The sequence below is a fragment of the Alligator mississippiensis genome, chromosome 2, assembly GCF_030867095.1.
Source record: "Alligator mississippiensis isolate rAllMis1 chromosome 2, rAllMis1, whole genome shotgun sequence".
Lineage (NCBI taxonomy): Eukaryota > Metazoa > Chordata > Crocodylia > Alligatoridae > Alligator > Alligator mississippiensis.
In genome coordinates, this window is record NC_081825.1 from 275,176,718 (window position 1) to 275,201,544 (window position 24,827).

A 24,827-nucleotide genomic window follows, 5' to 3' on the forward strand; every position below is an offset into this window, starting at 1 on the left:
CCCGTGCACTACCCCGCCACCTTTCTGTCACCTGGGACCACCCAGGAACACACTGGCTTGCCCCTGGGGCAGTGCAGGAAGGCAGCAGGAGGGCAGTTGGGTGTGCTGGCAGCCAGAGAAGGTGGCATGGATGGTGCACAAGGCACTGGAAGCCCACCAAGCCCGAGCTTACCTGACCACGACTGGGCTTCCAGAGCCCCATGCACCATCCCCACTGCCATCTCCAGATGTATTGCTGTAACTTGTTGCATAGAAAACTAAAATACATCCAATATGTTTTACTTTGCTACATAAAAGATTCAGTTAAATCAAAATACACTGTCACAGGTGTATGCTGTTACAAAATTTAATTACAATATGCTGCAGCATGTGTACACTGTTATGCAATTAAACCACTAAAAGGGGCAATTTCATCATGTGTACAAGGGCCCCAAAGTGTTGCCTCTTGTATCCATTTGGCCCTTTATGTCATGAAAGGATCTGCACCAGTGGAAGGGGCATTTTAATGGAAATTCCCCCAACCCTCCTCCCCTCCCCCCCACCACACACATACTGATTAGTCTACTTTTAATGACCAGAAACATGCAAAATGAAGGAGGTCAAATAAGCTCCCCAGGGAGTTTCTCCACCTGACCGTTTCCCCATAAGCTGGGGAACTGATTATCAAATCACTGCAATTTTCCCTCTCTTTACTTCATACAGAAAATGTATGCCAAAATTCATGGCCATTTCTTTCCAACACGATGCACTAAGTGACTAAGCACAATCTCCACACCAAGTCTGACTTGTGATGGTTCTATTGCAGGGCTATAAAAACACAACCTTTTCTTCCTCTTTTTACCTTAGGCTGCCTATATCCTCATAGCGTCTGAGCACCTGACATATCTTAATAATTTTTCCCTTAATACAGCGCAGGGAGTTATTATTAGCCACACTCCACAGATGGGGATCAAGGCCCAAACTCACAATGGGGGTCTGTGCCAGAACTGGGAATCAAAACCTGATCTCCCAGAACCCAGCCCAGAGCCTTAAACACAGGCCACACTGAAGGCAGGGTACCTTGTAGACTAACCCAGGGCCTTACAATTGGCAGCCTGTGAAGGGTTAATTTGTAGCCCAGGGGCTGCTGCTTTCGCTATTGCTCTGCTATTCCCCTCCAGCTTCTGCTTTCTGTGCCTATATGAGGTGGCGGCACAGTGCAGGGCGCAGTACTGGAGGAGTCCATGACATGGTACAGGGGAGGGGTTGGGGGGGAGCCTGTGGCCAGTGAGCAGGGGGGTGCACAGTGGAGTGGAGGTGTAGGTTGCACACATGGGACAGGGAGGCTGCCTGTGTGCACACGCTGTGCAGTGAGTGTTGGGGAGGGTGCCTGCTTAGGTGTGTGGTGCAGTGTGGGGGCATGTTCCCATGTGTTGTGCAGTGAGGGGTTCTGCTCACCCACCTACCCACACCCCTACGTGTGATGCAACTGGGAGGACAGGGAAAGGGCCACGCAGGAGTGACCTGTGGCTCTCACTATGGCAGCCTGTGGGGTGTGTGCCCCGTACTGGTGTGGCCTCTGGCAGCCCAGAAGTTGGACAGCCCTGGATTAACTGAATCAGAGAGGCAGAAGCTTTCATGAGCTTCATCAGGTGACATGAAAGGAACCTTTGGGAGAAAGGGCATAGCTCTCCCCCACAAGGACCTTTCATAGCATCTGATGAAGTGAGCTCTTCCTCACAAAAGCTTGGGCATTTCTGATTCAGTCAGTCTATATAGGGTGCATCTCTACCCTGCCTTCTGCCTGACTTCACACTAACATAGTTAACTACTACTTCCTGCACACACTTTCAAAGGCCAAGAGAATGTGAAAGCAGCACTTAGCAAAAATCGTGCTGCCCTTGCTCAGGCAGGCAGTGGCAGGACTTGGTTGTCCTTCTTTTGCCACTACATCACTCCTTACCACGTGGGACTCTTTCTATATTACCTTTTCCCTTTCCTTATCTTCCATTTGCCTCCCCAGAAAAGCCACTATGGAAAAGGCATTATTAGGGCAGCAGCACCTGACATAGGGCACTTCACCTGACTATGCAACTTTGGACAAGGGACTTCACCTCTGAGCCTTAAGGAACCCTCTCACCTGCCTTGCTTATTTGGACTATCCCTGCTCTTTAGGACATAGACCACCTCCTACTGTCAGACAATGATTATCCCATTGCAGACCTAGTCTTGAATGCACTTCCTAGATGCTGATGTACTACAAACAGTTATGAGCCAAAACCCTCCCATGCCATGTGGAAGTAGGTGGTGTTGCTTCATGATGTCACAGACATAGGATTTGGGAAGTAAGGGCTTGGTGATCCCTGAGACATAGGAGAAAAGTGTCATGTTGCAGAAAGGGCTTAAGCAACAACCCTTCCCCCTAGGCCAAATAGCACCTTTCCCCTTGTGTCCTTTCCCTGTCCCTATACCTGCTGTTTCTATTTAAGCGCCAACCCTACAAGCCCTCCCTCTTCTTTCTCTGGCCTCTTCTTTTGTTCCTTTTTAATTATTCTTAGCCCCCTTGTCTTTTGCTTTCTTCCCAGTTCTAATATTCACTCCCCTCCTCTTCTCTCTGGCTTATGCTTGCTTTCCTTGATTAATAATTATTTCTTTGCTTTGGGCCCCTTTGTCCTCCTCCTACCTTGTATGTGTTAATGGGATCAAAAATAAAGGCCAAAGTCCACCCTTTGCCACTCTTTCCATGGTGCTCAGCATGCTCTGTACTCCAGGCATGTTTTAAAAATCACTGTAAACCAGGAAATGGTGGGGTGGAGTGAAGGGAAATTGGAAAGAACTCTCAGCTTATGAATGTATAATACAAGAACGTGGCCTTCGTTCCAGTCTGGTCTTGCCAATGGTGTCTGGACAAAGTTCCTCTAACAAAAGGGTCATTATTATGGTTACACAGGCTATATCTCAAGAGGAAAAACAAGTTAGAAACTGAACAAGTTGAAAGGGACAATAATGAGTACAGCCCTGGGGCTTGCCTCTTCTGTCCTTCACTGTGAGACACATGCATGGTGTGTGCTGCTCATTCCCATCCCTGCTGAGTAAGTAGCAGTTCATGCATGCATGCACACACTTGCACACATACACACACACTGTTCACGGGTGTAGAAAGCATTGCATTTGCCAAACTTAAGGGGTTAAAAATACTCCTGTCAGGCCACTAAGCAGGAAATTTAAATAATAATAATTTTAAATTGCAAAGATGTTTTGATTGCTTACTGATTTTTGAACTCAGAACACACCAGGGTCACATGTCTCAGCTTTCCCCCTGGATGGCTAGAGCTACACAATCCATGTTATAAGGAAGAGCTGGTGTTTTTGTATCATCTGATGAATAACTGATGCATGCCTCTGGAGGCTGGGCGGGGCACAGTGACCACCCGCAGACAGCGGCGGCAGTGTCGGCAGCAGGGGCATGGTAGTAGCGAGCTGGGAGCTCATGCAGGCAGCCACGGCGGTGTCAGTAGCGGGGGCAGGCCAAGCAGGGAGCTACCACAGATGGCCACGGCGGTGTCAGTAGCAGGGGCAGGCCAAGCAGGGAGCTACCACAGATGGCCACAGAGGTGTCAGTAGCGGGGGCAGGCCAAGCAGGGAGCTACCACAGATGGCCACAGAGGTTTCAGCAGTGGGGGGAGGTGGTGAGCCCTGACAGCTGGTTGGCAACCACCCACAAATACCACGAACTGCCCACAAACACCGCTGGCGGTGTCGGCAGCGAGGTGGGGGCGGTGAGCAGTGGCAAGCAGCGACTGCCCACAGGTGCCGCCAGCAGCATCAGCAGCACTTTTCGCAGGGGGTGCACTGCCAATCTCAGGGGGTCCATGTACACCCCCTACATGTTGCCAATGATCTGATGATTTCAGCAGCCGGAGCTTTACAAAATCCAAGAAGAGCTGGCAGCAATGGGTAAATGCCTATAACAAGGCACAGGGCAGCAAACGGCCCTCTTGTCTTTTTCTAGAAAAGAAACACTCTAGGATACTAATAACTCGAGTTTAAAGGCCAAAACCCACTGAAAAATGTCATCTGTTTTTGTTCACCTGGTTTCCCTCTGCATGTGGCAGAGGAAGGTTAACCCTTTCCTTGCTGGGCTAAACTTCCCGTCACAAGCAAAGGGAAACAACCCAGAAAGTGGATGTGCCTAAATGTGGGGCTGCTTTTCATACAGTGCAAGAGATCTGTGAGGGAGTGGCTGTGGCCATTAGGGGGATTGTCCTAGGACTATGGAGAGGTGAGAAGGAGAAGGAGCCTCTAGGCATATTCCTGTGACCCTGGGTCAGAAAAGACAAGGCCTGGAGGGCAAGAAAGGTAAAGTAAGTGCTTAGATGTTATTTTGCTATGTTTGAATAAATGAGATCCCATGCGGGAAATGTTATGTGAACCCCCTGGGGAGCAGATTCCCAAGAGAGGCAAGGACAGTGGAAGCTTGGCTGGCCAGCCAGGTGCCAAAATGCAGCAGACTGTCCCTTGCATTGCTCTCAGCTCAGACAACAGAAAAACCAGGCTGGTCACTTTTGCTTTGGTTTTATAGCCACCTCTAGGCAAGTTTCTCTTTGTGGTTCTTGCTATCACTATTTCCAATTGGGGCTGCAAGCCCTGTGGGGAAAGCTTGTTGTTTAGAAATACTGTTTCCACTGGGATTCAAAGCAAATTTTATTAAAGTGCATCATAGAAATTCTTAATCTGACTTGAGAGTGGTAATTCATGCTGCATTAAGCAGCTGGGAGTTCTTGGAAGTATTTGACGTTACTGTACCACTGCAGCCACCCAAGTCAATAGCCAAAAAGTCCTGGAACTTCTGTGGAAACAGTTAGACCAGTAGCAAGTGTTATTGAAAATGTCCTCATAAAAGACTGGAACTGTTTTCAAAAGGATTGGAATATTGACAAGGAAGGCTGGGCAAAGCCATTATAACACTACAGATTACCTGTACTTATGATAGGATGGACCAGGGACACAATTGGTACTGCATTCCTGCACAGATGCCCAAATGGGACCTAACCATCATTTCCATTTTCAGGGCTCCAGAAATGCATAAGCTTTGCTTTGTACCCCAGCACAGGGCTGAACTTGACTCCAGAAGCTGCCATCAGAGTTCTGAATTTACAGGGAATATAAGGCCAGGCCCTGGATCAGTTATGTCAGAGGTCTTTAGTAGGAGCTACAGCAAACATGGCAGCCTTTCATGCTGTCTGTTAAGGCACCTGCATTTCCCATCTCAGGACAAATATTGAAAAAAAAACAGTTAACATCTGTGGGAGGTGTTACTCAATAGTACACAGTTTTAAGAACTAAAATCCAATCCTGCTGGAAACCCAGCGGCTTTGGTCGGGTGCTTAAACCTTGTCTCTTATCTATCAGAATCTGCTACCAACTCATAAGTGTTTCTTACGTACCACTCCCTTTCCTAGCATTAACCTTTTGGGTTAATGGTAACATAGAACACAATCTCCCTTAGCAATTAATAGCTGCATTCAAGACCTTGGGCAGCTGTAAGGGAACAAACAGTATTGACTAAAAGAAGCATGTTTTCATCAGCTTAGCGAAAGGCCCACGCAGGAATCCATGTGTACTGTGAGATTCATAGGCCCCATTGCAAAGAAGAGACCAAAATCTAAGAGTGGACCCTGTCTTTAATATTTCTTTTTCATTCAGCTCTTCCATATACTAACCCATCTACAGCAAAATTAGAAAAATACAAAACATGCCTTAAAGTCTCCAAGTCCATGTATATAACCACTGATATGAGTGAATTCACTAAGATCAGAAGGACTGTTCAGTGTTATCAATTACAATTAACTTGAAACACTTATCTTTTGAAGATTTAAACACTGCAAAAATTAACTAATTATTTTTCATAACATACATTATTAATAATGCTGCTGGAAAAAGTGTTTTATTGTAGCAAAAATTTGATGATGGAAAAAATTTGGCCCAAACTAGAAATTTTACAGCTGAAAACTGAAATACTTTGATTCAGAAAGGCTGCCAGTGCCTTAGGGGAATGTCTCTTTGGGTGCCTCTTTCTTCCATTCATAGAATTATAGAAAATTAGGGTTCAAAGGGACCTCAGAAAGTCATCTAGTCCAACCCCTGCTACAAGCAGGACCATCCCAGCTATATCATCCCAGCCAAGACTTTGTTGAGCCAGGTCTTAAAAACCTCCAAGGATGGAGATTCCACAACCTTTCTGCATAGCCTATTCCAGGGCTTCACTACCCTCGTGAGAAAGTTTTTCCTCATATCTAACCTAAACTTCCCATGGTTGAGTCCATTGCTCCTTGTTCTGTCATCTGCCATCACAGAGCAATCTCTAGCTCCATCCTCTCTGTATCTACCCTTCAGGTAGCTGAATGTTGCTATTAAATACCGCTTCAGTCTTCTCTTCTCCAGACTAAATAAGCCCAGTTCCTTCAGCCTTTCCTCATAAGTCATGTACCCCAGCCCTCTAACCATCTCTGTTGCCTTCAGCTGGACTTTCTCCTACTTGTCCACATCCTTTCTGTAGTGGGGGGCCCAAAACTGGACACAGTACTCCAGATGTGGCCTCACCAGTGCTGAATATATGAGAATAATCAGTTCCCTCAAAATGCTGGCAACACTCCTACTAATGCAGCCCAATATGTTGTTAGTCTTCTTGGCAACAAGGGCACAATGTTGGCTCATATTCACCTTTTCTCCACTGTAACCCCCAGGTCATTTTCTGCAGAGTCGGTGCTTAGCCAGTCAGTCCCCAGCATGTACCAGCGTATGGGATTGTTCCATCCTAAATGCAGGACTTTACACTTGTCTTTATCAAACCTCATGAGATTTCTTTTGCCTCTTTTGCTTCTTCTGGTCCAATCCTCCAATTTTTCAAGTTCTCTCTGAATCTTAGCCCTACCTTCAGCATATTCCCCTCAATAGTCTAGGTGCCTGAATAAACAACTGTGATGCACCATGTTCTCTATGGGAGAAACAAGTCAGTGCTAAAGAGGAGATGGAGCCTGCCCAGGAAGCCTAGCCAATAAGACTAGAAACGAGAACAAAGATGAATGATCTGTGACTCCCAGAATGTACTGCAACAGGATATCCAAATAGAACTATATCAGGTCTGAGTCATTTAGTTTTTCCATATAAAATCAAAATCAGTTGTGGAAATCAGAAACATTTTGTGACTTTTTTCTGTTAAATGCCCAATTTTCCATCTAAAAAAAATTGCAACATACATTTTTCAACCAGTCTTAATTATTATACTCCTTTTACAGCTGAGACAGCTGAAGTATGGAGCTGGGTGGTGGTTATACATTGATTCGGTGGTAGAGTTTCCTCGTACTTTAAAACACTAGGAAACCACTCACTCTACTGAAAATATGCAAGAAAATACGCACACTAAGAAAATACCAGTGTCTGTACTGAACAAAGGCCATACAACAGCCTAACAGACATCATTCTGAAAAAATGCTAGTTAAAACACAAAATATTTGTTTTGCTTGGATCTGGCATTACCTTGTGCCAGAAGGAAAGTCAGAGGCGATTTTCGTCCCTGCTACATTTAATTCAGGTGAATATATATAGAGTTGTACTACTTACCAATGCATTGGTTGCTTTCATCCAACTGGTAACCAAACCGACACAAAGGTCTTGTAGCAGTTGGGTAGTTTGGAGCTGGGACTGGTGCAGGGGGTCGTGGGTACATGTTTGAATAAGGATTCATATATGGTGATCGATACACTGGATTTGTTCGGGGTATACATAAATAGCCACCATTCTGGTTGACACACATCATATCTCCTCTACATGCCTCAGGAATAGTTCGACATTCATCAATATCTGGAAAGAGTTAGTAACAGATGACAGTCATATCAGCAGTTTCTTAAAGTGGCATCCCCACAGAACGATACATCTGATACTCTTTAGCCAGGATTTTACTGAAAATGTGAAACAGGTTTTGCTAGAAAAACCTATTTCTGCTTTTGTGGCATTTCATTTTGAAATCAGTTCATATCATAACAGGAAACAGTGCATATTTTCAATGTAGTTTGTGCTCCGCTTGTTCTACTCCTGACTTTTCAATGGGGGGAAACAGCTTTCCTTTTCTATAGACATTCAATTTAAACACTGATTACACATGGCAACAGCATGCTAAAGCCTATTCCTGCTAACGGATCTGTCCAAGCCACAGCATTGGGATTTGGATTTCAAACACTAGTGGTTTGGTTTGCCCAGCTGTGAAACTTGGATCCTGATTTGGAACTCCAAAGCTCCCTCCCACACACAAAATTTGGGATGTTCAAGCCTTGGGATTTGGTTCAGATCTTTTTTGTTCTGATTGGGATTTTTGTTTTTTCATTGAATTAAGCTTAAAAAGATATGAATAGATTAGCAGGATCTCAGCATTTACTTGGCCCAGTGTAGAAATACTGGAGGGTGGGAGGAGGGCAGCAATATCACTGTGTTGCTACTTTTTTCTTATTGCTTGAGTGACTTCCATGCATGCAGTAGATGCTGCCTTGATTGAAGTCCTGTTTGTGCTGTCTGGGTAAAGGGCAAGCTTCTCCCTGTTCTCCCCAAACTAAACTTTAATTCTGACCTAGAGAGACCACTCAAGGGCAATGGGACTCCCCTGTTTGTAGGTTTGACAGTAGATGCTGCCAGCAAAGACAAATTAGTAGGTTTTTACAAAGATAATGATCCCCTATCCTCTGGCAACTGGGCTGAGCCCCTCCATTCATCTCATTGCAGCAATAGGAAAAGCACTACAGTCAATTAATGCCTTGAACAATGATATTTTTATACTGAAGGAATGATGCAAACAAATGGTTTCCAAAGACTTGTGCATAATACACACGCGTGCGCGCACGCACACACACACACACACACACACACACACACACGGATTTGCCAGAAAATTAGAGCATTTTGCTTCAGCCAAAATACACTGACAGCAGCAAATTGTTAATTGAATAAAAGCCAGGATGTCTGAATTCCAGTTTAAATTAATTGATTTAGTCAAGATCCTACCTAAGCATTGCCCAGAGGCACGGTCCAGGTCAAACCCATTAGTGCATTGCTGCTAAAACAAGAAAAGAAAGGAGACTCAGTGATTGTGCAATGTGATGGCAACAAAAAAATTACATGGTCATCTGGATTGCTGTTCATTAGTTTGTTTAGTGCAATGTGTTCTGTTCAGTACACAAAAGTAAAGGGAGACCCTTCCGCAAGGGAGTTATGTAATGTAACGACCCTCACATGGGCAGCAGCAGGGTTTAAACCTGGGTCCTTCAGTGCTATTGCATGGACTGTAGCTCCTGAGAAAATTCTATCAGTTGCCAGCAATAGCTGGCTGTTATCCTTTAAGCTAGCAGTCACAACATAGTCTGTCAATGAATTACACGCTTCCACTGTTAGGTCTCATCTGTGCTTGTCTTTTCTGCATTTGCTATCTAACCTTATTCTTACTACTGACATCAGGGCCAGCCCATCTTATCCTGCAGAACTTGCGGCCGCAGGGGGCCCTGCAGGCAAGGGGCCGTGCCCCACTTGCTCCCTGCCGCCTGCGCCATGTTTAAAGGGCTCGGTGCAGGTAAGGAGCCTCTTCACAGCTGAGCGAGGAGGAGTTCTGGGCTCCGCTTTTCCCCAGCCCTGGCCCCAGCCCTGGCCCTGGCCCCAGGGTGGGAACCCAGGCATCCCCAGCACTTGCTGCCCCCATCCCGTTCCTCCCACACTGCTGCCCCATGTGCATGCACCCCGTCCCCAACTATTTTATTTCAGTGAGTTTATACCGCAATTAACCGCAATTTTGATTTCTCGATGGATTAGGGGTCCCCAAAACTATACCTTGCAAGGGGCCTCAAAAAATTGTGGGCCGGCCCTGACTGACATTAGTGTAGACAAGGCCCATATACTTGTAAACACATGCTAAACTGATGGATTTGAAGCCTAGTTTGGACCACAACCAGCTTTACATGTGCAGACCTTCAGCTAACACTTCATCTTTAAGTCCTACTGCTGACAAGTTCTTTGGGGCCACCGGTAAAGCTAGGGCAGGGTGAGAGGGGCAACTGTCCTGGGCACTGAGGTGGATGGGGGGGCAGGGTTCTTGCTGCAGCCATCTGATTGTGATCATAGCAGCAGTGGCAACAGGAAGTCACCACTGCCCCTGTGCACAGCAATCACCCTCGGTACCCAGCTGCATTCTTATGTTGTTGCTTAAAAGACATTTATTCCAAGTGTGTAAGTTCTACTCTGCCATCACCTCACTGGGGTTGAGCCTGGGGCAATCAGCACCCCAGCAAAGACACTCACCATTTCAGCAAGAAGAGTAACTCCAATAGGACCTAAGCCAATACCCACCAAAGCCAACTAAAAGACTTTCATTAACCCCACTGGGCTTTGATCAGGCGCCTTCAGGGTAGCAGTACACCAGCCAGTAGAGAGGTATATTACACCCTGCTTGTCAATAGATCATATTGACAGTGTAAGAAATAAAAGGAGGCCTAGAAAACAGGAAGTGCTGAAGGAACCAGAGACAGCAATGATACCAGAGGTACCTATGACACCAGATTTAGCAATGATAAAATCACTTATACGGTGCACTGTATATTTACAAGTGTATTTGAGTTAGTAGAGAGCGATAGTACGGAAAGGTGTGCCTTGATGAGCTAGGAAAGAAAGTCAATTCAGGCATACCTAGGAGAATAGTAAATTAGAGATGAGAGTGGGAGAGTAAAACTGAATATACTGAAAATGGCTTCATTGGCACGGCGAAAGAGAGGATGTGATAGAAGAGACATGAATGAGCATTTAAATGGTTGTCTCACGGTCTGCCCACAATGGCTCTTACGGCTGTCACTCAGAGATACAGAACTGCAGGAGGGAATTCTGCTCTGCACTTACTTTGACGTTATGGCATCATCTGGTAGGAAGTGCTCTGATGAGAGTCTATTCTGTCTGTTGCTGTCAAGAACAGACAAACTCTGCTTCTCACCTTTTCACCTGCTGACAGTAGCGTGCCTGAGATCTTGTAGCTATTCTGTCTGTTGGCTACAGCTGGTCGAGAATTTTTTGACATACTTTTGATCAGAAAGTGCTGATTCATTGAAACAAAAACTGTTCAAGGAAAATGTTAGGTGTTCAGAAATTTACAGCTTAAAAAAACCAAAAAGGCTTCAAAAGTGTTGACATCTTTGAAATTAAAAAGGAATCTTTATCCATTTGAAATGAGTTTTCATTTGAGATGTAAATTATAGTATCAGAAAAAGAAAAGGTTGAATATGAAAATCAACAGTTTGATTGACCCAGTTTTTTCTTTTTCTTTTGGTCACAAAAGCCGCAGCCATTTCAACTTTTTCCTCAGTTTGTGCTGGGAAAAGGTTTTGAAATCTTGAGAAATCTCCAGGGACAGAAAAGCATTTCCCGCCTAGGTCTAATGTTGGCAACAGTATTGGTCAATAAGTCATGTGCAGTTGATTTTCAATCCAACAGGAAAAAAAAAACCCTGTATTTTAAACCCATTTGGCACAGGTATTTAGAAACACAGCCCTGAACACTGAGCATTGCTCCATTATCAGTTTGGAATCCAAATCTAACATGCTTTTGAGTTTTTTTATTCTCTCTCTCCTAATTTAGTCTGAATTTAGTGCCCAGGAACATGAAGGACTAATGCTTCTTCTATTTCAAGACCTAGACTTCTCCAACTCTAATCATCCTGAAATGTTTTGTATATTGGACAAAATTGGATGAGGGTATAAGTTAGAATGGAGACAAGAATGAAATCACTAGGTTCTCAGTCCAGAAGTAAATGGCCTATGGCTGGATCCTGCAACTTTCCTAGACATAAAAAAACGCCTCTTCAAGTCAGCAGGCATTCAAGACAAGAGAGCCCTGTTTTGCAGGTCTATGCTCTCGCTAATCCTTTGGGGTGCTTTTGCTCATTTATTTTCATAGAGCTGCTGCCTGGTTCTCTGTGAGGTCCAGTATTCAACACGAATTTCCCACTGAGTTGACAAGGATGAGTCAATAGTTCAGCCCACATTAGACTCCAGGATCCTGCTAGCTCCATGTCTGCCACTCTAAACCCTTAGACCGCTTAACTTCCTATTCATCGAAACCCCAGACCACAGAACTTCCTATTCACCTGCCATTCAACTTAGTCTCATGTTACAAAATGTTCTAGTAAGACAGTATATGTATTTTGGTATACACCTCTCACCTGTGCTTTTCCAGGGCTTGGAAGGCAAATGGCCAGCATGAAAACAGTCAGTGTCCTGTAATATACATAGAAAACAAGCTGTAAACTTTTTGATACACCTATTCATTTCACATAATTTGATCTAGCAGGCCACATTTAGCTCTGGTGTAACTCCTGAGCATTCCCAGAGCCTGACTCTGCATGAATTTGGTCTATGGTATCAACATAAAATCTATGGACTAGATTTGAGCCTCCACAAAGTCACTGTTCTTACTCTGGGTTTATGTGAATGGAATCAAAACCAGGCCCTCTATGTCCACATACCTGTGATTCTCAACTGGGGTACCATGAGACCCCCTTAGGGGTGCTGTGATATAGGCACTGCAAATGCTTCTGCAGCCAGGGAGAAGTGCCCTGTGTACCTTGGGTACAGCCAGACCAGGACACCTGTGGCATGTGCATGCTTTCCTGCCTCTCTAGGATATTTTGCTATGCCTAAAGCAGGCAGGAGAGCCAACTTGTACTGCAGCCTTTCCTAATCCGACCTTGCACGGCATTTCTCAAGAACAGAGATGTGTGGGGCATGTAGAGCAGTCCTATGCACTTCTGTTTCCAGGAGAAGAGTTGGGAAGTTAGGCTGGAAAGAGCCATGGCACAAGCCAACTCGCCTGCCTGCTTTAGGCTTATCAGAAAACCCTGAGGCAGGAGAGCCCACACATGCTGCAGCCCTTTTCCATCTGGCTGAACATGAAGCATGTGGGGCCCTTTTACCAGGGTCTGGCAGTTACATCCAGTTGAGAACCACTGCAGTGCACTGAGGCAGCGCCGCTGTAGTTCTCAACAGGGATGTTGTCAAAGTGAAAAAGCTGGGGAAGCTCTCTGGTTCTAAAAGCAGTGAGAACCACTGTCATAGACTAATCTGACCTGCATGATATGCTATAAACCATCTCTTCAAAGAACAAGCACACAGTCTTCACTGATGTTTCTTAACCTCTCTCTGACACCTTTCATTTGAGGAATTCAAAGCATATGGTACACATTCCACAGATGGGTCAGCTGAAGCATAGACATGTCCAGTTTCACCGTGTATAGTCTCACAGTGCAAGTCATTGGCAGAACAGCAGATGTAACATGCAGGAGGTCCTGAATCCCAGCCAGCTGCTCTAACCACTAACAAACATTTTGGCCTCAAAAACAGTATACTCGAGGTCTGTTGGTTTACAAGGGTCACCTTCAGTCCCTTTACCCACATCAAGAAGTAGCTTGCTGTGCCAGTAGATACCTTACTCCAGGACAACAAGTGGCAAGCCAGAGTCTTCAGTAAAACCAGGCATTGATACCAACTGAGGACCTCCCCACTGATTTTAGTAAGTGAATGCTCAGTGTGAGCAAAAGAATCTGGCTCTTGGCTACTTATTGTAAGATGTAGCTTGAGTAGACCCCTTGTCTACAGATCTGGAGACATGTTTTGACTGTATACATATCCTGTATAAATCAGTGTCAGGTATTTACTAGGGCCAGATTTAAATCTGGAAAGAATAAGAAGAAATGTATATTATTTTCTGTGGATTTGTATTTCAATGTCCTCCTCCTCCCTTACATAAAGTTTATTTTCAGTAAGTTGTAACACCGCGTCTCATTTATACTGGAGACTATTACTGAATGTCTCTAGCTCTGCATGCATTTCAAAAGCCAGCATGGGAAGCAAGGAAAATTTTAGATAGCCTAAGTTCTGTTATCCAAATGAGTAGCCAACTTTCCCTTTTAGCTCTGTCTGCAATTCCCAGAGCAACTCAAGCTGCCGAACAAGACCTATTAAATGCATCAGACAAAACTACTCACACGCTGTGACAGGCACATTCTCAAAAGCCAGTATGCTCGAGCTGAAGAAACAGGCACAAGCTCTGAAAGTAAACACAAACCCTAAAATGGTTGTTCGCAGGGCTGTGGAGGCAAACTCTGCTTGTTTGGGAAATTGTGTAGCAACAGAGACATACAAATTGTATGAAGATTTTGCCCTAGAGTTAAATGTAATTAATTCAAAGCATTGATGTAATCCATTTAGGATTGCACCTCTTTTATGGATCCCTTAAAGCCTTTGGAGGGCTAGAACACATTCTTCAAGCAAGCACCACATACATGGCATATTCATTTTGTATGTAGCAAGAGGAGTGCTGGAAGAAAATGAAACATTTTATTGCTTAATATTAAAAGTGCCTAAAGCAGGATTATATGTTAGATTACTGTGCAGCAAAACTCACAGGCAATATCCACAACTGTAAAATTCAACAAATTCAACTCTGTATTCCTCCATAGTCTTTCATTTCAGGAGTGAAGCGTTCTTTAGATTTGAGTTGCGTGAAGGTTATGGAACAACACAGATTTTCCTGACGTGTTCTCTTCATAACCACCACTTCAATTTGCTCTTTACTATCAGATCTTTCATCCCTTGACAATGATTAACAGACAGACAACCCATCAACATTGTTCTCAGCTGTTCACGTTGATTGTCCAGCACACAAAATAGTGTAACATATCAATTCACTTCTGTAGCAATAGATAATTCATTTTAAATCAATTGCCGTGACTCATCTCTGGAGAGAACGGCTGCTGTGATTCTAGCCAGGAAATTCTTCACTGTAGTAATTCAGCACTCCTACAAGATGCTGCATTTCTTGAAGTTCAAAATATAAGCATAGATAAAGATGGAAATTGCTAGAGACAGCCTAACACTTCTAACACACATGCAGGTCTTTCTCCTCTACCTCTACCACTAAGATCCTGAGCTTTTACAGATGATTTTAGCAAGTGAACTGGCATGCTCAATCCTAGCAACAGACATTTTTCATAAGGTTTCCATTCAGTAAGCAGAAGAGTTTGATGCACGGTACCTACCTCTTTAATCCTTGCATGTCCAGCATCTGTAAGAGAATGTGGAAAAAAATACAGTCTGCACTGATGAATAGCTGAAAAGTGTTTGTGAATGTCAGCCTGTTGCTAACACTTCAGTTCTTCAGTCATTTATATTCCAAAGAATGAAATAGCAAGTAATGGAGAGGACAGGGAGAGGTCTGCACCTCCTCAGACACTGGAGAGAATACAGAGAAAGCACCTGGTTTTGCTTAGTTCTCTTCTGTAATTCAGCATTAAACCAATTGGAGGAGGAATGTTAAAAATGAACACTTCATTTTCTAAGTATGTTAAACAATGCAAATGGGGGCCTCAGTCTGGGGACAGCTGGTTTAGATTACAGAGCTCACCAACTGGCTAGACTCCTCACAACAATCTTAAGGAGCCTGCCAGGATAAAACGCTAACAGCTTTAAGGAAAGCCTCTCGTGCTGCAAACTTTACAAGTAAACGTGCCTCAGTGCAGAGAGCATCAGTATTGGATAGAATCCCTTATCAAGGAACTGGAAAGGGCTTGTTTCCTCTCATTCAAAACAAAATAACCTGGACTTTTTAGGGGCCCCGTAGCTGGTGGCTCAGTTTGGACGATAAATATGCAGCACTCCACTACTTCGTGCCAACGGCATACTGATGAAAGCTCTGACCCTCTGGGAGATGAATAACTTGAACTCATGACAATTGCAGCTACAGGGACTATATAACCCTTGATTTATTTGAAAACAAGAGCAACCAATTAACTGTTTAAGAGGAAGTAAACATTTTGTCAAAAACATGGACCCATTTCTAGTTGACACCAAAAATAAGACTGTAATTTGTCAGATGGAAGATTTCTCAGGAACTCTATCCCTTTACAGGATTGAAAAGGGAGGGGGAAGTGCTCTGTGCGACTCAGTCCCACAAACACCTTCAGTAGGTCAAACAGAACATATCTATGTGAACACAGACACTACAGAGAAAAGCCACAAGATAGCTATGGGAAAGTTGCTGGGTACACTGATACACACAGAAATTAAATGTAGATCTAATGTAGTAATACTTTGAATTTCTATTGAGTCTGCTATCTGAGGAGCTAAAGAGTTTTATTTCCATTTGGGTTGTTTTACCACCACTGTCCAGAATGATGGTTTTTGTCACTCTGGACATTAAGTAGCTCTCAATGTGGGTGAGGATACTAAGGAACAGATTTTCCAAAGTAGGCTCCAAATTTGGACAGTAAATGCAAACCTTTTGGGGGAGGACATTCAGGGATTCTGAGTGCCTACAAATCCAAGTATAGTTAAGGGCAGCTGTTCAGCGCCTTTGAAAAATATCACCCTGTTTGTCTAGAGCTGGATTTAAAAAATGGTGGCACATCAAGGCCCCTTTGAAAAGTTCATCCTTTAGTAACTTGCTGATATTGCACTGCAAAGGAAAACCACATCTCTCAAATCTCTGAACTTGTCAGTAGAGTGTCATTGGTTGCTCACCATTTGTTTAGATTCTTTTAAAGGCCTTCAGCAAGGGCTTTCCCAAGAAGCTCCTGAAGATGCTAAACCATAAAGAGAAAGGAAAAGTCTTGTGGACCCCAAGTGATTGTGAAACACGATGCAAAGTAGGATTCAAAGGTCAATTTTCACCGTGACAAAAGTTTATTGATGAGGTGCCTCAATTCATTTGTTCCAGGTCCAGGTTTATTTAATATATTCCTTAAGAAACAGAAGTTCTGTACTGATAAGTAGCCCCCTTGAGCATCTATGTCGGTAAAGGAAGAGTGCAAATCTTATGATTAATGATTACACTTCTGCTAAGTTGATTTGTGTCACTGTCACATTTCAAACTCACTGTATGTGCCAAGAAAAAGGTGCAAAGCAAGGCTGAGGGCAAAGAACTCTGGTTAGCTTGAGGGCAAACAACCTCAGGCTAAGAGCTCTGGTTCATCAGCCCATCAGAACAGGTTCTCTCTGTGCTAGAAGCAGGAAAAGAACTCAAAATTGTCCAGCTAATAGGATGGGAACTACATAAAAGTTTTTTTTATTTCTCCTGTGTCTACCTGTTGGCAGAGGCATATAAAACCTGGACTGGTTTATCTCTTTTTAGATAAAGGTACTTAAGTATTATGCTACTGCAGAATTCCAGTGGTACACTTTTAGGGTTACCAACCCAATCATTTTTTTTTAATTGACAATCTGCAAACGTTTTACTGACAACCAAACTTTTTTCACCGATATGTGTTCTACATAATGTAGATATAACCTTTCTGGTGGCACTGGACAGCAGTAACAAGGGCTAGATTCAAATTAAAAGGCTTAACACCAGCTTTCTAAATCTGGCTCAGGCCCCCATCCAGAAACCTGGGGAAAAACATTTTAACTGGGTGTGTGAAAATGAGCAAATGTCCCCACTCACAAGCACTTTTCTCTCTGCTTTTCTCAGCTGCCATTTTTTTTTCATCACACTAACTTGAATGATAATGAGTTGACAAGTAGGCTAGGGACAGAAATTACACATGAACTGTTTCAAATCTGTAACACAACAGAAGTTCAGTGCACAAAAAACACTTTCAAAATGCCAAAACCAGTTTAAGAGAAACCAGGATTGATGTAGTTTCAGACTTAACTGATTTAGGTTAAATCAGTTTGTTAAACTTCTGTCCCAGATTCTCATCAGATTCAAGTTGATGCACAGTCCCTTCGCACCTCTCCTGCAAACCCACACTCACAGGGGGGCGGGCTAGCCTTGGCCCAAGCTGTGCGCTCTGGCTGAGCAAAGAGACATACTCTAGCACTCTGGCTTCTGGCCTGGGCCACTTCAGGCATGTGGCTGCATTTCCAGAATCAAAAATGAATGTCTATTCACTTGCTTATCAGTTCAATCTACACAGTTTAAACTAACCTGCAATAATTGAATTGATTCAGCCTTTTGTGCGTCTTTCAGGGCTTTTTGAGTGTCTATACTTAGCCATAAAGTCTTACTTGACTGCAGGAATGGGTTTCCACCATGCCTTCTCCACTCCAGGGTTTCCTTATTCACCTCACACCCTGATACTCCCAAACATGCCACATCCTGTGCTGCCCCCACCACAGCCTACTCCCCAACCTTACCCACACTGGCCCTGTTCCTTCTCTTCTCCATTGTGAAAGTCATGCTGCTACCCCTGGTGTTGCAGTCATTCTCCAGATGGTAGTCACATCGTCCTTCACTACTATCCTGCCATGCCTTGATGGAAAATAGATAGAAAAAGAAGGAAAACAGCTTGGGAGGTGATCTTCCTAATACACGTCTGGGTCATGATCATTGGTCTCTTCACAGGGCTCCTCCCCTACACCCTGTCCTCACCACACCTGCGATGTTCCAGGCATACGTGTCCCTCTGGGTCTCTCCCTCTTCTTCGGGTTGGTCCCGGTAATCCCTCTTCTGGCAATTCTTTTAACTAGCTGGCCTCTGCTGCCTATACCTGGCTTGTACCAGGTGGGCTCTCCTCTTCAGGCTGTTCACTTCACAGCCATTCAGTTGTCCCTGTCAAGCAACCAGCAGGTCCATGGCAGTGGTACTGGGTGGCTCTTGCCTCTTCAGGGTCCTAGCATCTGCCTGTCTCTCTCGGCGTGAACATACACTGGATCCCTGAAACCCCCTTTCAGAGCTTACCCTTTCTGGGCTCCTTTGGCAGCAGAGGAGAATGGCCTCCTCTCTCCCTGACCCGTGAACTGACTCCTTCTGTCTTTTCTTGCTGCAGGAGGGACCCTGCAACAAGTCTCTGCTCACCCCGGCAGCCACACTCTTCCTCGGTGAAGATGTCTCCACTGCCTCCCAGCCCCTGGCAAGTACCTGTGTTCTCTGGGCTGTGTGTGGGTTCCTGGCATCTGCTGTCTCAGGGCTCAGCTCTGCCAGTCTGCACAGCCCCTGTCACTCCAGCAGTCCACTCTCTGGCTTCCTTTCAGCCACCTGCCCCATTTTATCTTCTGACTCCTCCCCTGGGAGCCAATCTGCCCAGCCTGGATTCCACATGTTTTCCTGTCATGGCCTGGGCAGAACTTCATTGGAAACAGCTGGGCTCCCAGAGCTCCATATCATCCTGCCTTTCCTGCTGCAGCTCCAGCGTAGGTAAGTTTTATTCCTTCTGGTAACAGGCACCACCCTAGGTTCCCTGTTACATCCGTGCACCACTTCTTCCCCTCCCAGCCCTGCAGCTTCATCCCAGCTAAACTGCTAGCCTCTCTGTCCATAAATTTACAGGCAGTTGGCAACCCTATACCCTTATACCCTTTTATGAGTGACACCAGTGACAAACAGCATGTAACCAACTTCTCACAGTTTCTATTAAGACACAATATGAAGAGCAGCACAAAAGAAGCCTTTGCAGGATACAACCACTGCCTTTACTCACCCTGCAATTCACCATGCTCTGGAGCACCATCTGCTGATCCATTAACTACTCACACAAATGACTGATCCTGCCTTGAGCAGGGGGTGAACCAGAAGAGCTCTTCAAGTTCCTCCCAGCCCTATTTTTCTAGGATTGTGAAAGGTCAGTACTTTCTCTTTAAAAGGTCATAAAATCATAGAATCATAGAAAATTAGGGTTGGAAGGGACCTCAGGATGTCATCTAGTCCAGACCCCTACTCAAAGCAGGACCATCCCTAACTAGATCATCCCAGCCAAGGCTTTGTCTAGCCAGGTTTTAAAAGCCTCCAAGGATGGAGACTCCACCGCTTCTCTGGGTAACCTGTTCCAGTATTTTACTACCCTCATAGATTCATAGATGTTAGGGTCGGAAGGGACCTCGATAGATCATCAAGTCCAACCCCCTGCATAAGCAGGAAAGAGTGCTGGGTCTAGATGACCCCAGCTAGATACTCGTCTAACCTCCTCTTGAAGACCCCCAGGGTAGGGGAGAGCACCATACCCTCCTAGTGAGAAAGTTCTTCCTAATATCTAACCTAAACTTCCTTTGCTGCACTTGAGGCCATTGTTCCTTGTTTTGCCACCTGTAACTACTGAGAACAGTCTAGCTCAGGGGTGGGCAAAATACGGTCCGTGGGCTGGATCCGGCCCATGAGGCCATTCTATCTGACCCATGGGGCCCCTAAAAAAATGTAGAAAATTAATATTTCTCTGCCCTTGGTCAAGGGGTGGGGCTACCCCAGCCGGGGTTTCTGGGCTGGAAGCACTTGCCTGCCCCGGTGTAGGAAACTCAGGTAAGTTGGGGGGGACCCCAGTCAGGGAAGGAGCGTGGGGGGGGGTGAGTGGACCCTCCCTCCCCCATGCCCAGTGCCCCGCGCTGCAGCTGCTTGCAGCCCACATGGGACTGCCTGTGCCCACTCCGGAGAGCCCCATGTGGGCTGCGAGCACCTGCAGAGTGGGGCACTAGGCGTGGGAGGGGCCGCTTCCCCCCCGTGCCCAGCTTTTCCCCGGGCTCCTTCCCTATGCGGAGAAAAGCCACCCCTTGCCTGCCCCATGGCCAGCACCCCGCACTGCAGGTGCTCACAGCCCACACAGGGCTGTCCGGAGCAGGCACAGGCAGCCCCAGGCTGGCTGTGAGCGGCTGCAGAGCAGAGCGCCGGGCATGGGGTGGGGAGGGGCTGCCTTTCCCCATGCTCAGCACCAGCTTCTTCCCTGCTGGCGAGCAGGGGGTCGGGGATGTGAGCTGCCCACTGCCTGTACCGTGGGGCTGGGGGGCACTGGGTGTGAGCAGGAGGGGAGCCAGTGGGAGCATGGGGCCCACACTGGTGTCCCAGGGCCAGTGCTGGTGGGGCCCAGAGCAGGGTGGCAGAAGCGCAGGGTCCCGGCCGGCAGGGGCTCTATGGAGCCGGGCCAGCTCCCCCCTCTCCCTGCTGGTGCAGCTCAACCCAGCTCCACAGATTCCTGCCAGCCTGCACCCCACTCTGGGCCCCACCGGTGTTGGCCCTGAGACATTGGTCCCAAGATGGTGACCAGGGGGTGGGGCACCTGTCAAGGGGTGGGGCTACTCATGCAGCCCTCAGCAGCCTGCCAAAACTGGGTAAGCGGCCCTCCACCCAAAATAATTGCCCGCCCCTGGTCCAGCTCCATCCTCTTTGGAACCACCCTTCAGAGAGTTGAAGGCTGCTATCCTATCAGTCCCTTATTAAATCCCCTATCAGTCTTTTTTTCTCTAAACTAAATTGGTGCCTATATATGTGCAGGAAGGCTTCTCCAATGCACTGTAATTACAGCACATCAGAGCAGACTCGATTAATCAAGTCTTCTGGAGCATGGTAATTACTGTGCTCCAGCAGACTCCAGTGTCATGTGCATCCCCATGCTGAAAAATGGCAGTGGGGGCGCTTTAACTAAAGGTCATTCAACAAGCTTTATAGTGCTCCCACTGCCATTTTTCAGCCCAGGGACGCTGATGCACATAACATTCTGGGTTCTTTAATTAAAGCGGCTCTCGGAGCTGCTCTAATTAAAGTTCCCCCCAATCCCCACTCCGGGAGCACATGTATAAGTCCCCAATAAGCCCAATCATCTAAGATTGTCATTTCATTTTCCCATCATTAAGCTCAGAGATCACCACTTTGCCCTCTCTTGTAGTTTATTGACTTTTCTATCACCATAACTCAGCCATTTCCATGCAAGACTGCCAGTTCAAGGGGGAGAGAGTTAAGGGTGTGTTATGTCATTACAGTCCAGTAATATTTTTGGGTGCTGCATGATCCAGTCATGCAGGTCTGGGAGCACAAAAAGACTTGGGCACCTAGCTGCCAACTTAGGGGCCTTAAGTCTTAAGCTTAGATCCTCTAAAGTTTCACTCAGGTGCTTATTAATCCTGTAGGTACCTAAGTTTCCACCACCAAAGCCCCACAGGCACCAAAATTTCTGCTGCTGGGCATGTGAACAGCCACTTAAATCTTGATGGTGCCAAGCAGCTTGGTGCCCAGCCCACACCTGAGCCCCAGTGGAATTCACAAACTCAGATCTCCCCACTTAGGGGCAACAGTGCAACTGGGCACTTGAGTGCTCCGGGCAACAGCAGTGCTTAGGGCAGTGTCAGTAGGTATACTGCCACCATCAGGGCAATATCAGCAGCACACCTACTGCTCTTTTTGCGTCTCCTCCCCCAGGTCAGTGTGCCCCCATCACTCCCCACCCTTCATTACACTGCTACTTCTGGGTCCTGAACCAGGAGGTATTTTCAGAGAAAGCCCTGTGAAAACATAGCACTGGCACTTCTTGGGTGCTGGGTAGATGAGCCAGTGCTTTGTAAAATATAGCACTGACTCATTTACCCAGTACTCAAGACATGAGCCCACTTACACAAGACATAGGAAAGTCACAACTTAAATGCCACCTCTGCCCAAGAGGACTTGAACCCTCAACTCCTGCCTCGTAGGGGAGTGTCATAACTTCCGATCCCTATACTGTTCCTAGGGTGAGAGTTCTCTCAAATCTCTTCTGTTTAAATTCTTCCATTTTTTATAAAAATGCTTTAACATTCACTGGAGCAAATACTACAATCCAGGTCCCTCAACTCCCAGGTAAGTGTTCTAACCATTAAAATATATACCTGTGTCCCTACCCTTCACTCACTCATAAGCAACAGTATTGAACAAACAGGCTAACAGCAACACCATATTGTGCTTTTCCTGTCAACCTGAGTTTTAACTCTTTAACTCCCTGTGGCTGTGAACAATATCAAAGACTCTTCTTGAAACATGCTGCCTAAGAGCCCTAGGTTGGGGACCCCTATTATAGTGCCATTTGCTCTTTTCTTCTGTGAGAGAGGACTGTGTTAGGTGTGTTTTCTGACTCAAGTCTGTTTCATTTGGTCTCCGATTTCTAACTGATCAGTACTGCAAAATGTGAATCTCTGCACAAGTGGTTTCAATGTGCTTGTGCCAGAGGCTTTAAAAAATATAATTCCCATGTTTTCTTTTTCTAGCTAAACACAAAAACAATTAACAATCCACATTAGTATAATACAGAGTTTCAAAAAATTGTAATCACTCTATTGCCTAAAACTTACTAGCAATGTTCAGTGAGTCTCCCAGGTGCAGTGAGCTATAGCGTAGCTCTGCAGGTCTCCCTTGAACAAACAGCATGGATTCACCAAGGGCAAGTTATGCCTGACCAACCTAATTGCCTTCTATAACAAGATAATTGGCTTTGTGGGTGTGGGGAAAGAGCAGGTCAGTGAGACCCTTGCCTGGTATGGGTAGTCAGGGATGATCTTGTCTGAACAGAGGGGTTGGACTAGATGACCACCTGGAATCACTTCCTGCCCTGTGATACTTCTGGGATTTGGAGAACATGTCAACTATTTCTACTCAGTATGGATCTGCCCAGGGTGACAAACTTATAAGACCCTGAGATTACTGCTTGTGACCATGACTGTTTGTGACCATTGTTTCCCACTGCAGATATGCACAGCAACATTTTCATAAAGTGGTGCCAACTGCCAGGCCAGGATTTGTTCTCTGTTTGTTGCGCTAACCTGACTCTTGATGTATTTGTTAGTTTCTGGTGATATATGACTATAACTCTATGAATCTGACATTAGTTTCAAGCAGTGTAGTTATTCTTGCTTTTAATTGTTGTAGAATAACATTTCAGCAAGGGAAAACATGCTTCTCTTCTGCCACTCTAATTCGGGGGGGGGGGGTAATATGGATAAGAGTCTAACTGCTTTATCCCTTTGATGCTTTTCCCGCCAACCCATTGGCATTATCCCACTGGGTATAATGGGAGCTAACAGTTACTTGTCTGAACTCAAATTTCCCTCCAAAGCTGCTTAAATCTATGCCAGCTAAACTACCTCACATTGTCAAGCTCAGGGATACTACATCCAACAAAAACAGATCTGAAATGCAGGATCACCTTTTAGCTGTAATATATGCTAGTAAGCCTATTTTAGGTAAATGAAAGTAATAATCTCGGAGAGGTGTGCAGTTTCCCCTTCCTCCAGCCAAAATCAACAGATCTATTTGAAATAGATTCCAAAACTATTCCTTTTTCCTGTGCACCATCATGAGCTTTTTCACTGCATATGACCTATATTTTGGCATATGTGAACCCTTAATAGCTTTCTTAATGTCAGTGTTCATCTGACGCTGTAGAGAATTGTTCTGGCCCTTCTAGAATTTTTTAGTCCCTAAATGAGCATTGTATATCCTTCTTAACATGTTGTTCTGTATCACTTTAGAAATTACTGCCCTGGTGCCTTTAAACAAAATCCTACCTGATACTGAGAGCACATGCATAACTGGTAATGGAACTGGGAATATGCTCTATGGTAATACCCTTCATTATTTTCTGCAGAGTCTCATCTAAAAGAGCACCAAGGGCAATCACAGTCCACATTTTGTCTGAGACTAGCCAGAATTTTTTTTTAATAGATTATTTTACACCTAATGTAGTTCTGGGTTTGCTCTACTGTACTTTTGTCATGTTCCAGACAGTGCATCTACAACCATCAAATCTCTGCCAGGTTCATATTTAACTTGCAAACCACACATCTGTAGTAGAAAAATTGGGTCTCTACTGTCTTTGGACAGGGCCCATGGGGCAGAACGTTTACAAGGCCCCTGTCAGAAATGGCAGTAAACTGTTCATAGTCAACTTCAGCTAATACTGGCCCCCTATAAACAAAGCTTCCTTCTCTGTGGGAGTATTGCTCAGTTTCTGTAAGCGTTTGTGATACTGAAGTCCATGCTGTCCAGTTTTGATCATACCATTATAAAAGAACTGTGCCAAAGCTATCCTTGGAAATATCTTTGGA

At 45.3% G+C, this 24,827-nt stretch overlaps 1 protein-coding gene across 2 annotated transcripts in view; it reads right to left on the bottom strand.

The window, feature by feature from the left end:
- The window catches only part of FBLN5 (fibulin 5), an 85,069-nt gene extending 69,540 nt beyond the window's left edge, over positions 1 to 15,529 (bottom strand). Inside the window, exons 1-4 of one of the 2 annotated variants that reach the window (XM_019481664.2) lie at positions 15,098 to 15,529; positions 12,224 to 12,278; positions 9,034 to 9,082; positions 7,603 to 7,842 (exon numbers count right to left, since the gene is read on the bottom strand). In XM_019481664.2, coding sequence (XP_019337209.1) covers positions 7,603 to 7,842; positions 9,034 to 9,082; positions 12,224 to 12,278; positions 15,098 to 15,123 — 370 coding nt within the window. In that variant the 5' untranslated portion in view covers positions 15,124 to 15,529. Of the gene's footprint in view, positions 1 to 7,602; positions 7,843 to 9,033; positions 9,086 to 12,223; positions 12,279 to 15,097 lie in introns of both variants that reach the window. The other variant, XM_006259231.4, reaches the window with a different exon arrangement.
- Between the last annotated feature and the right edge of the window lie 9,298 nt (positions 15,530 to 24,827).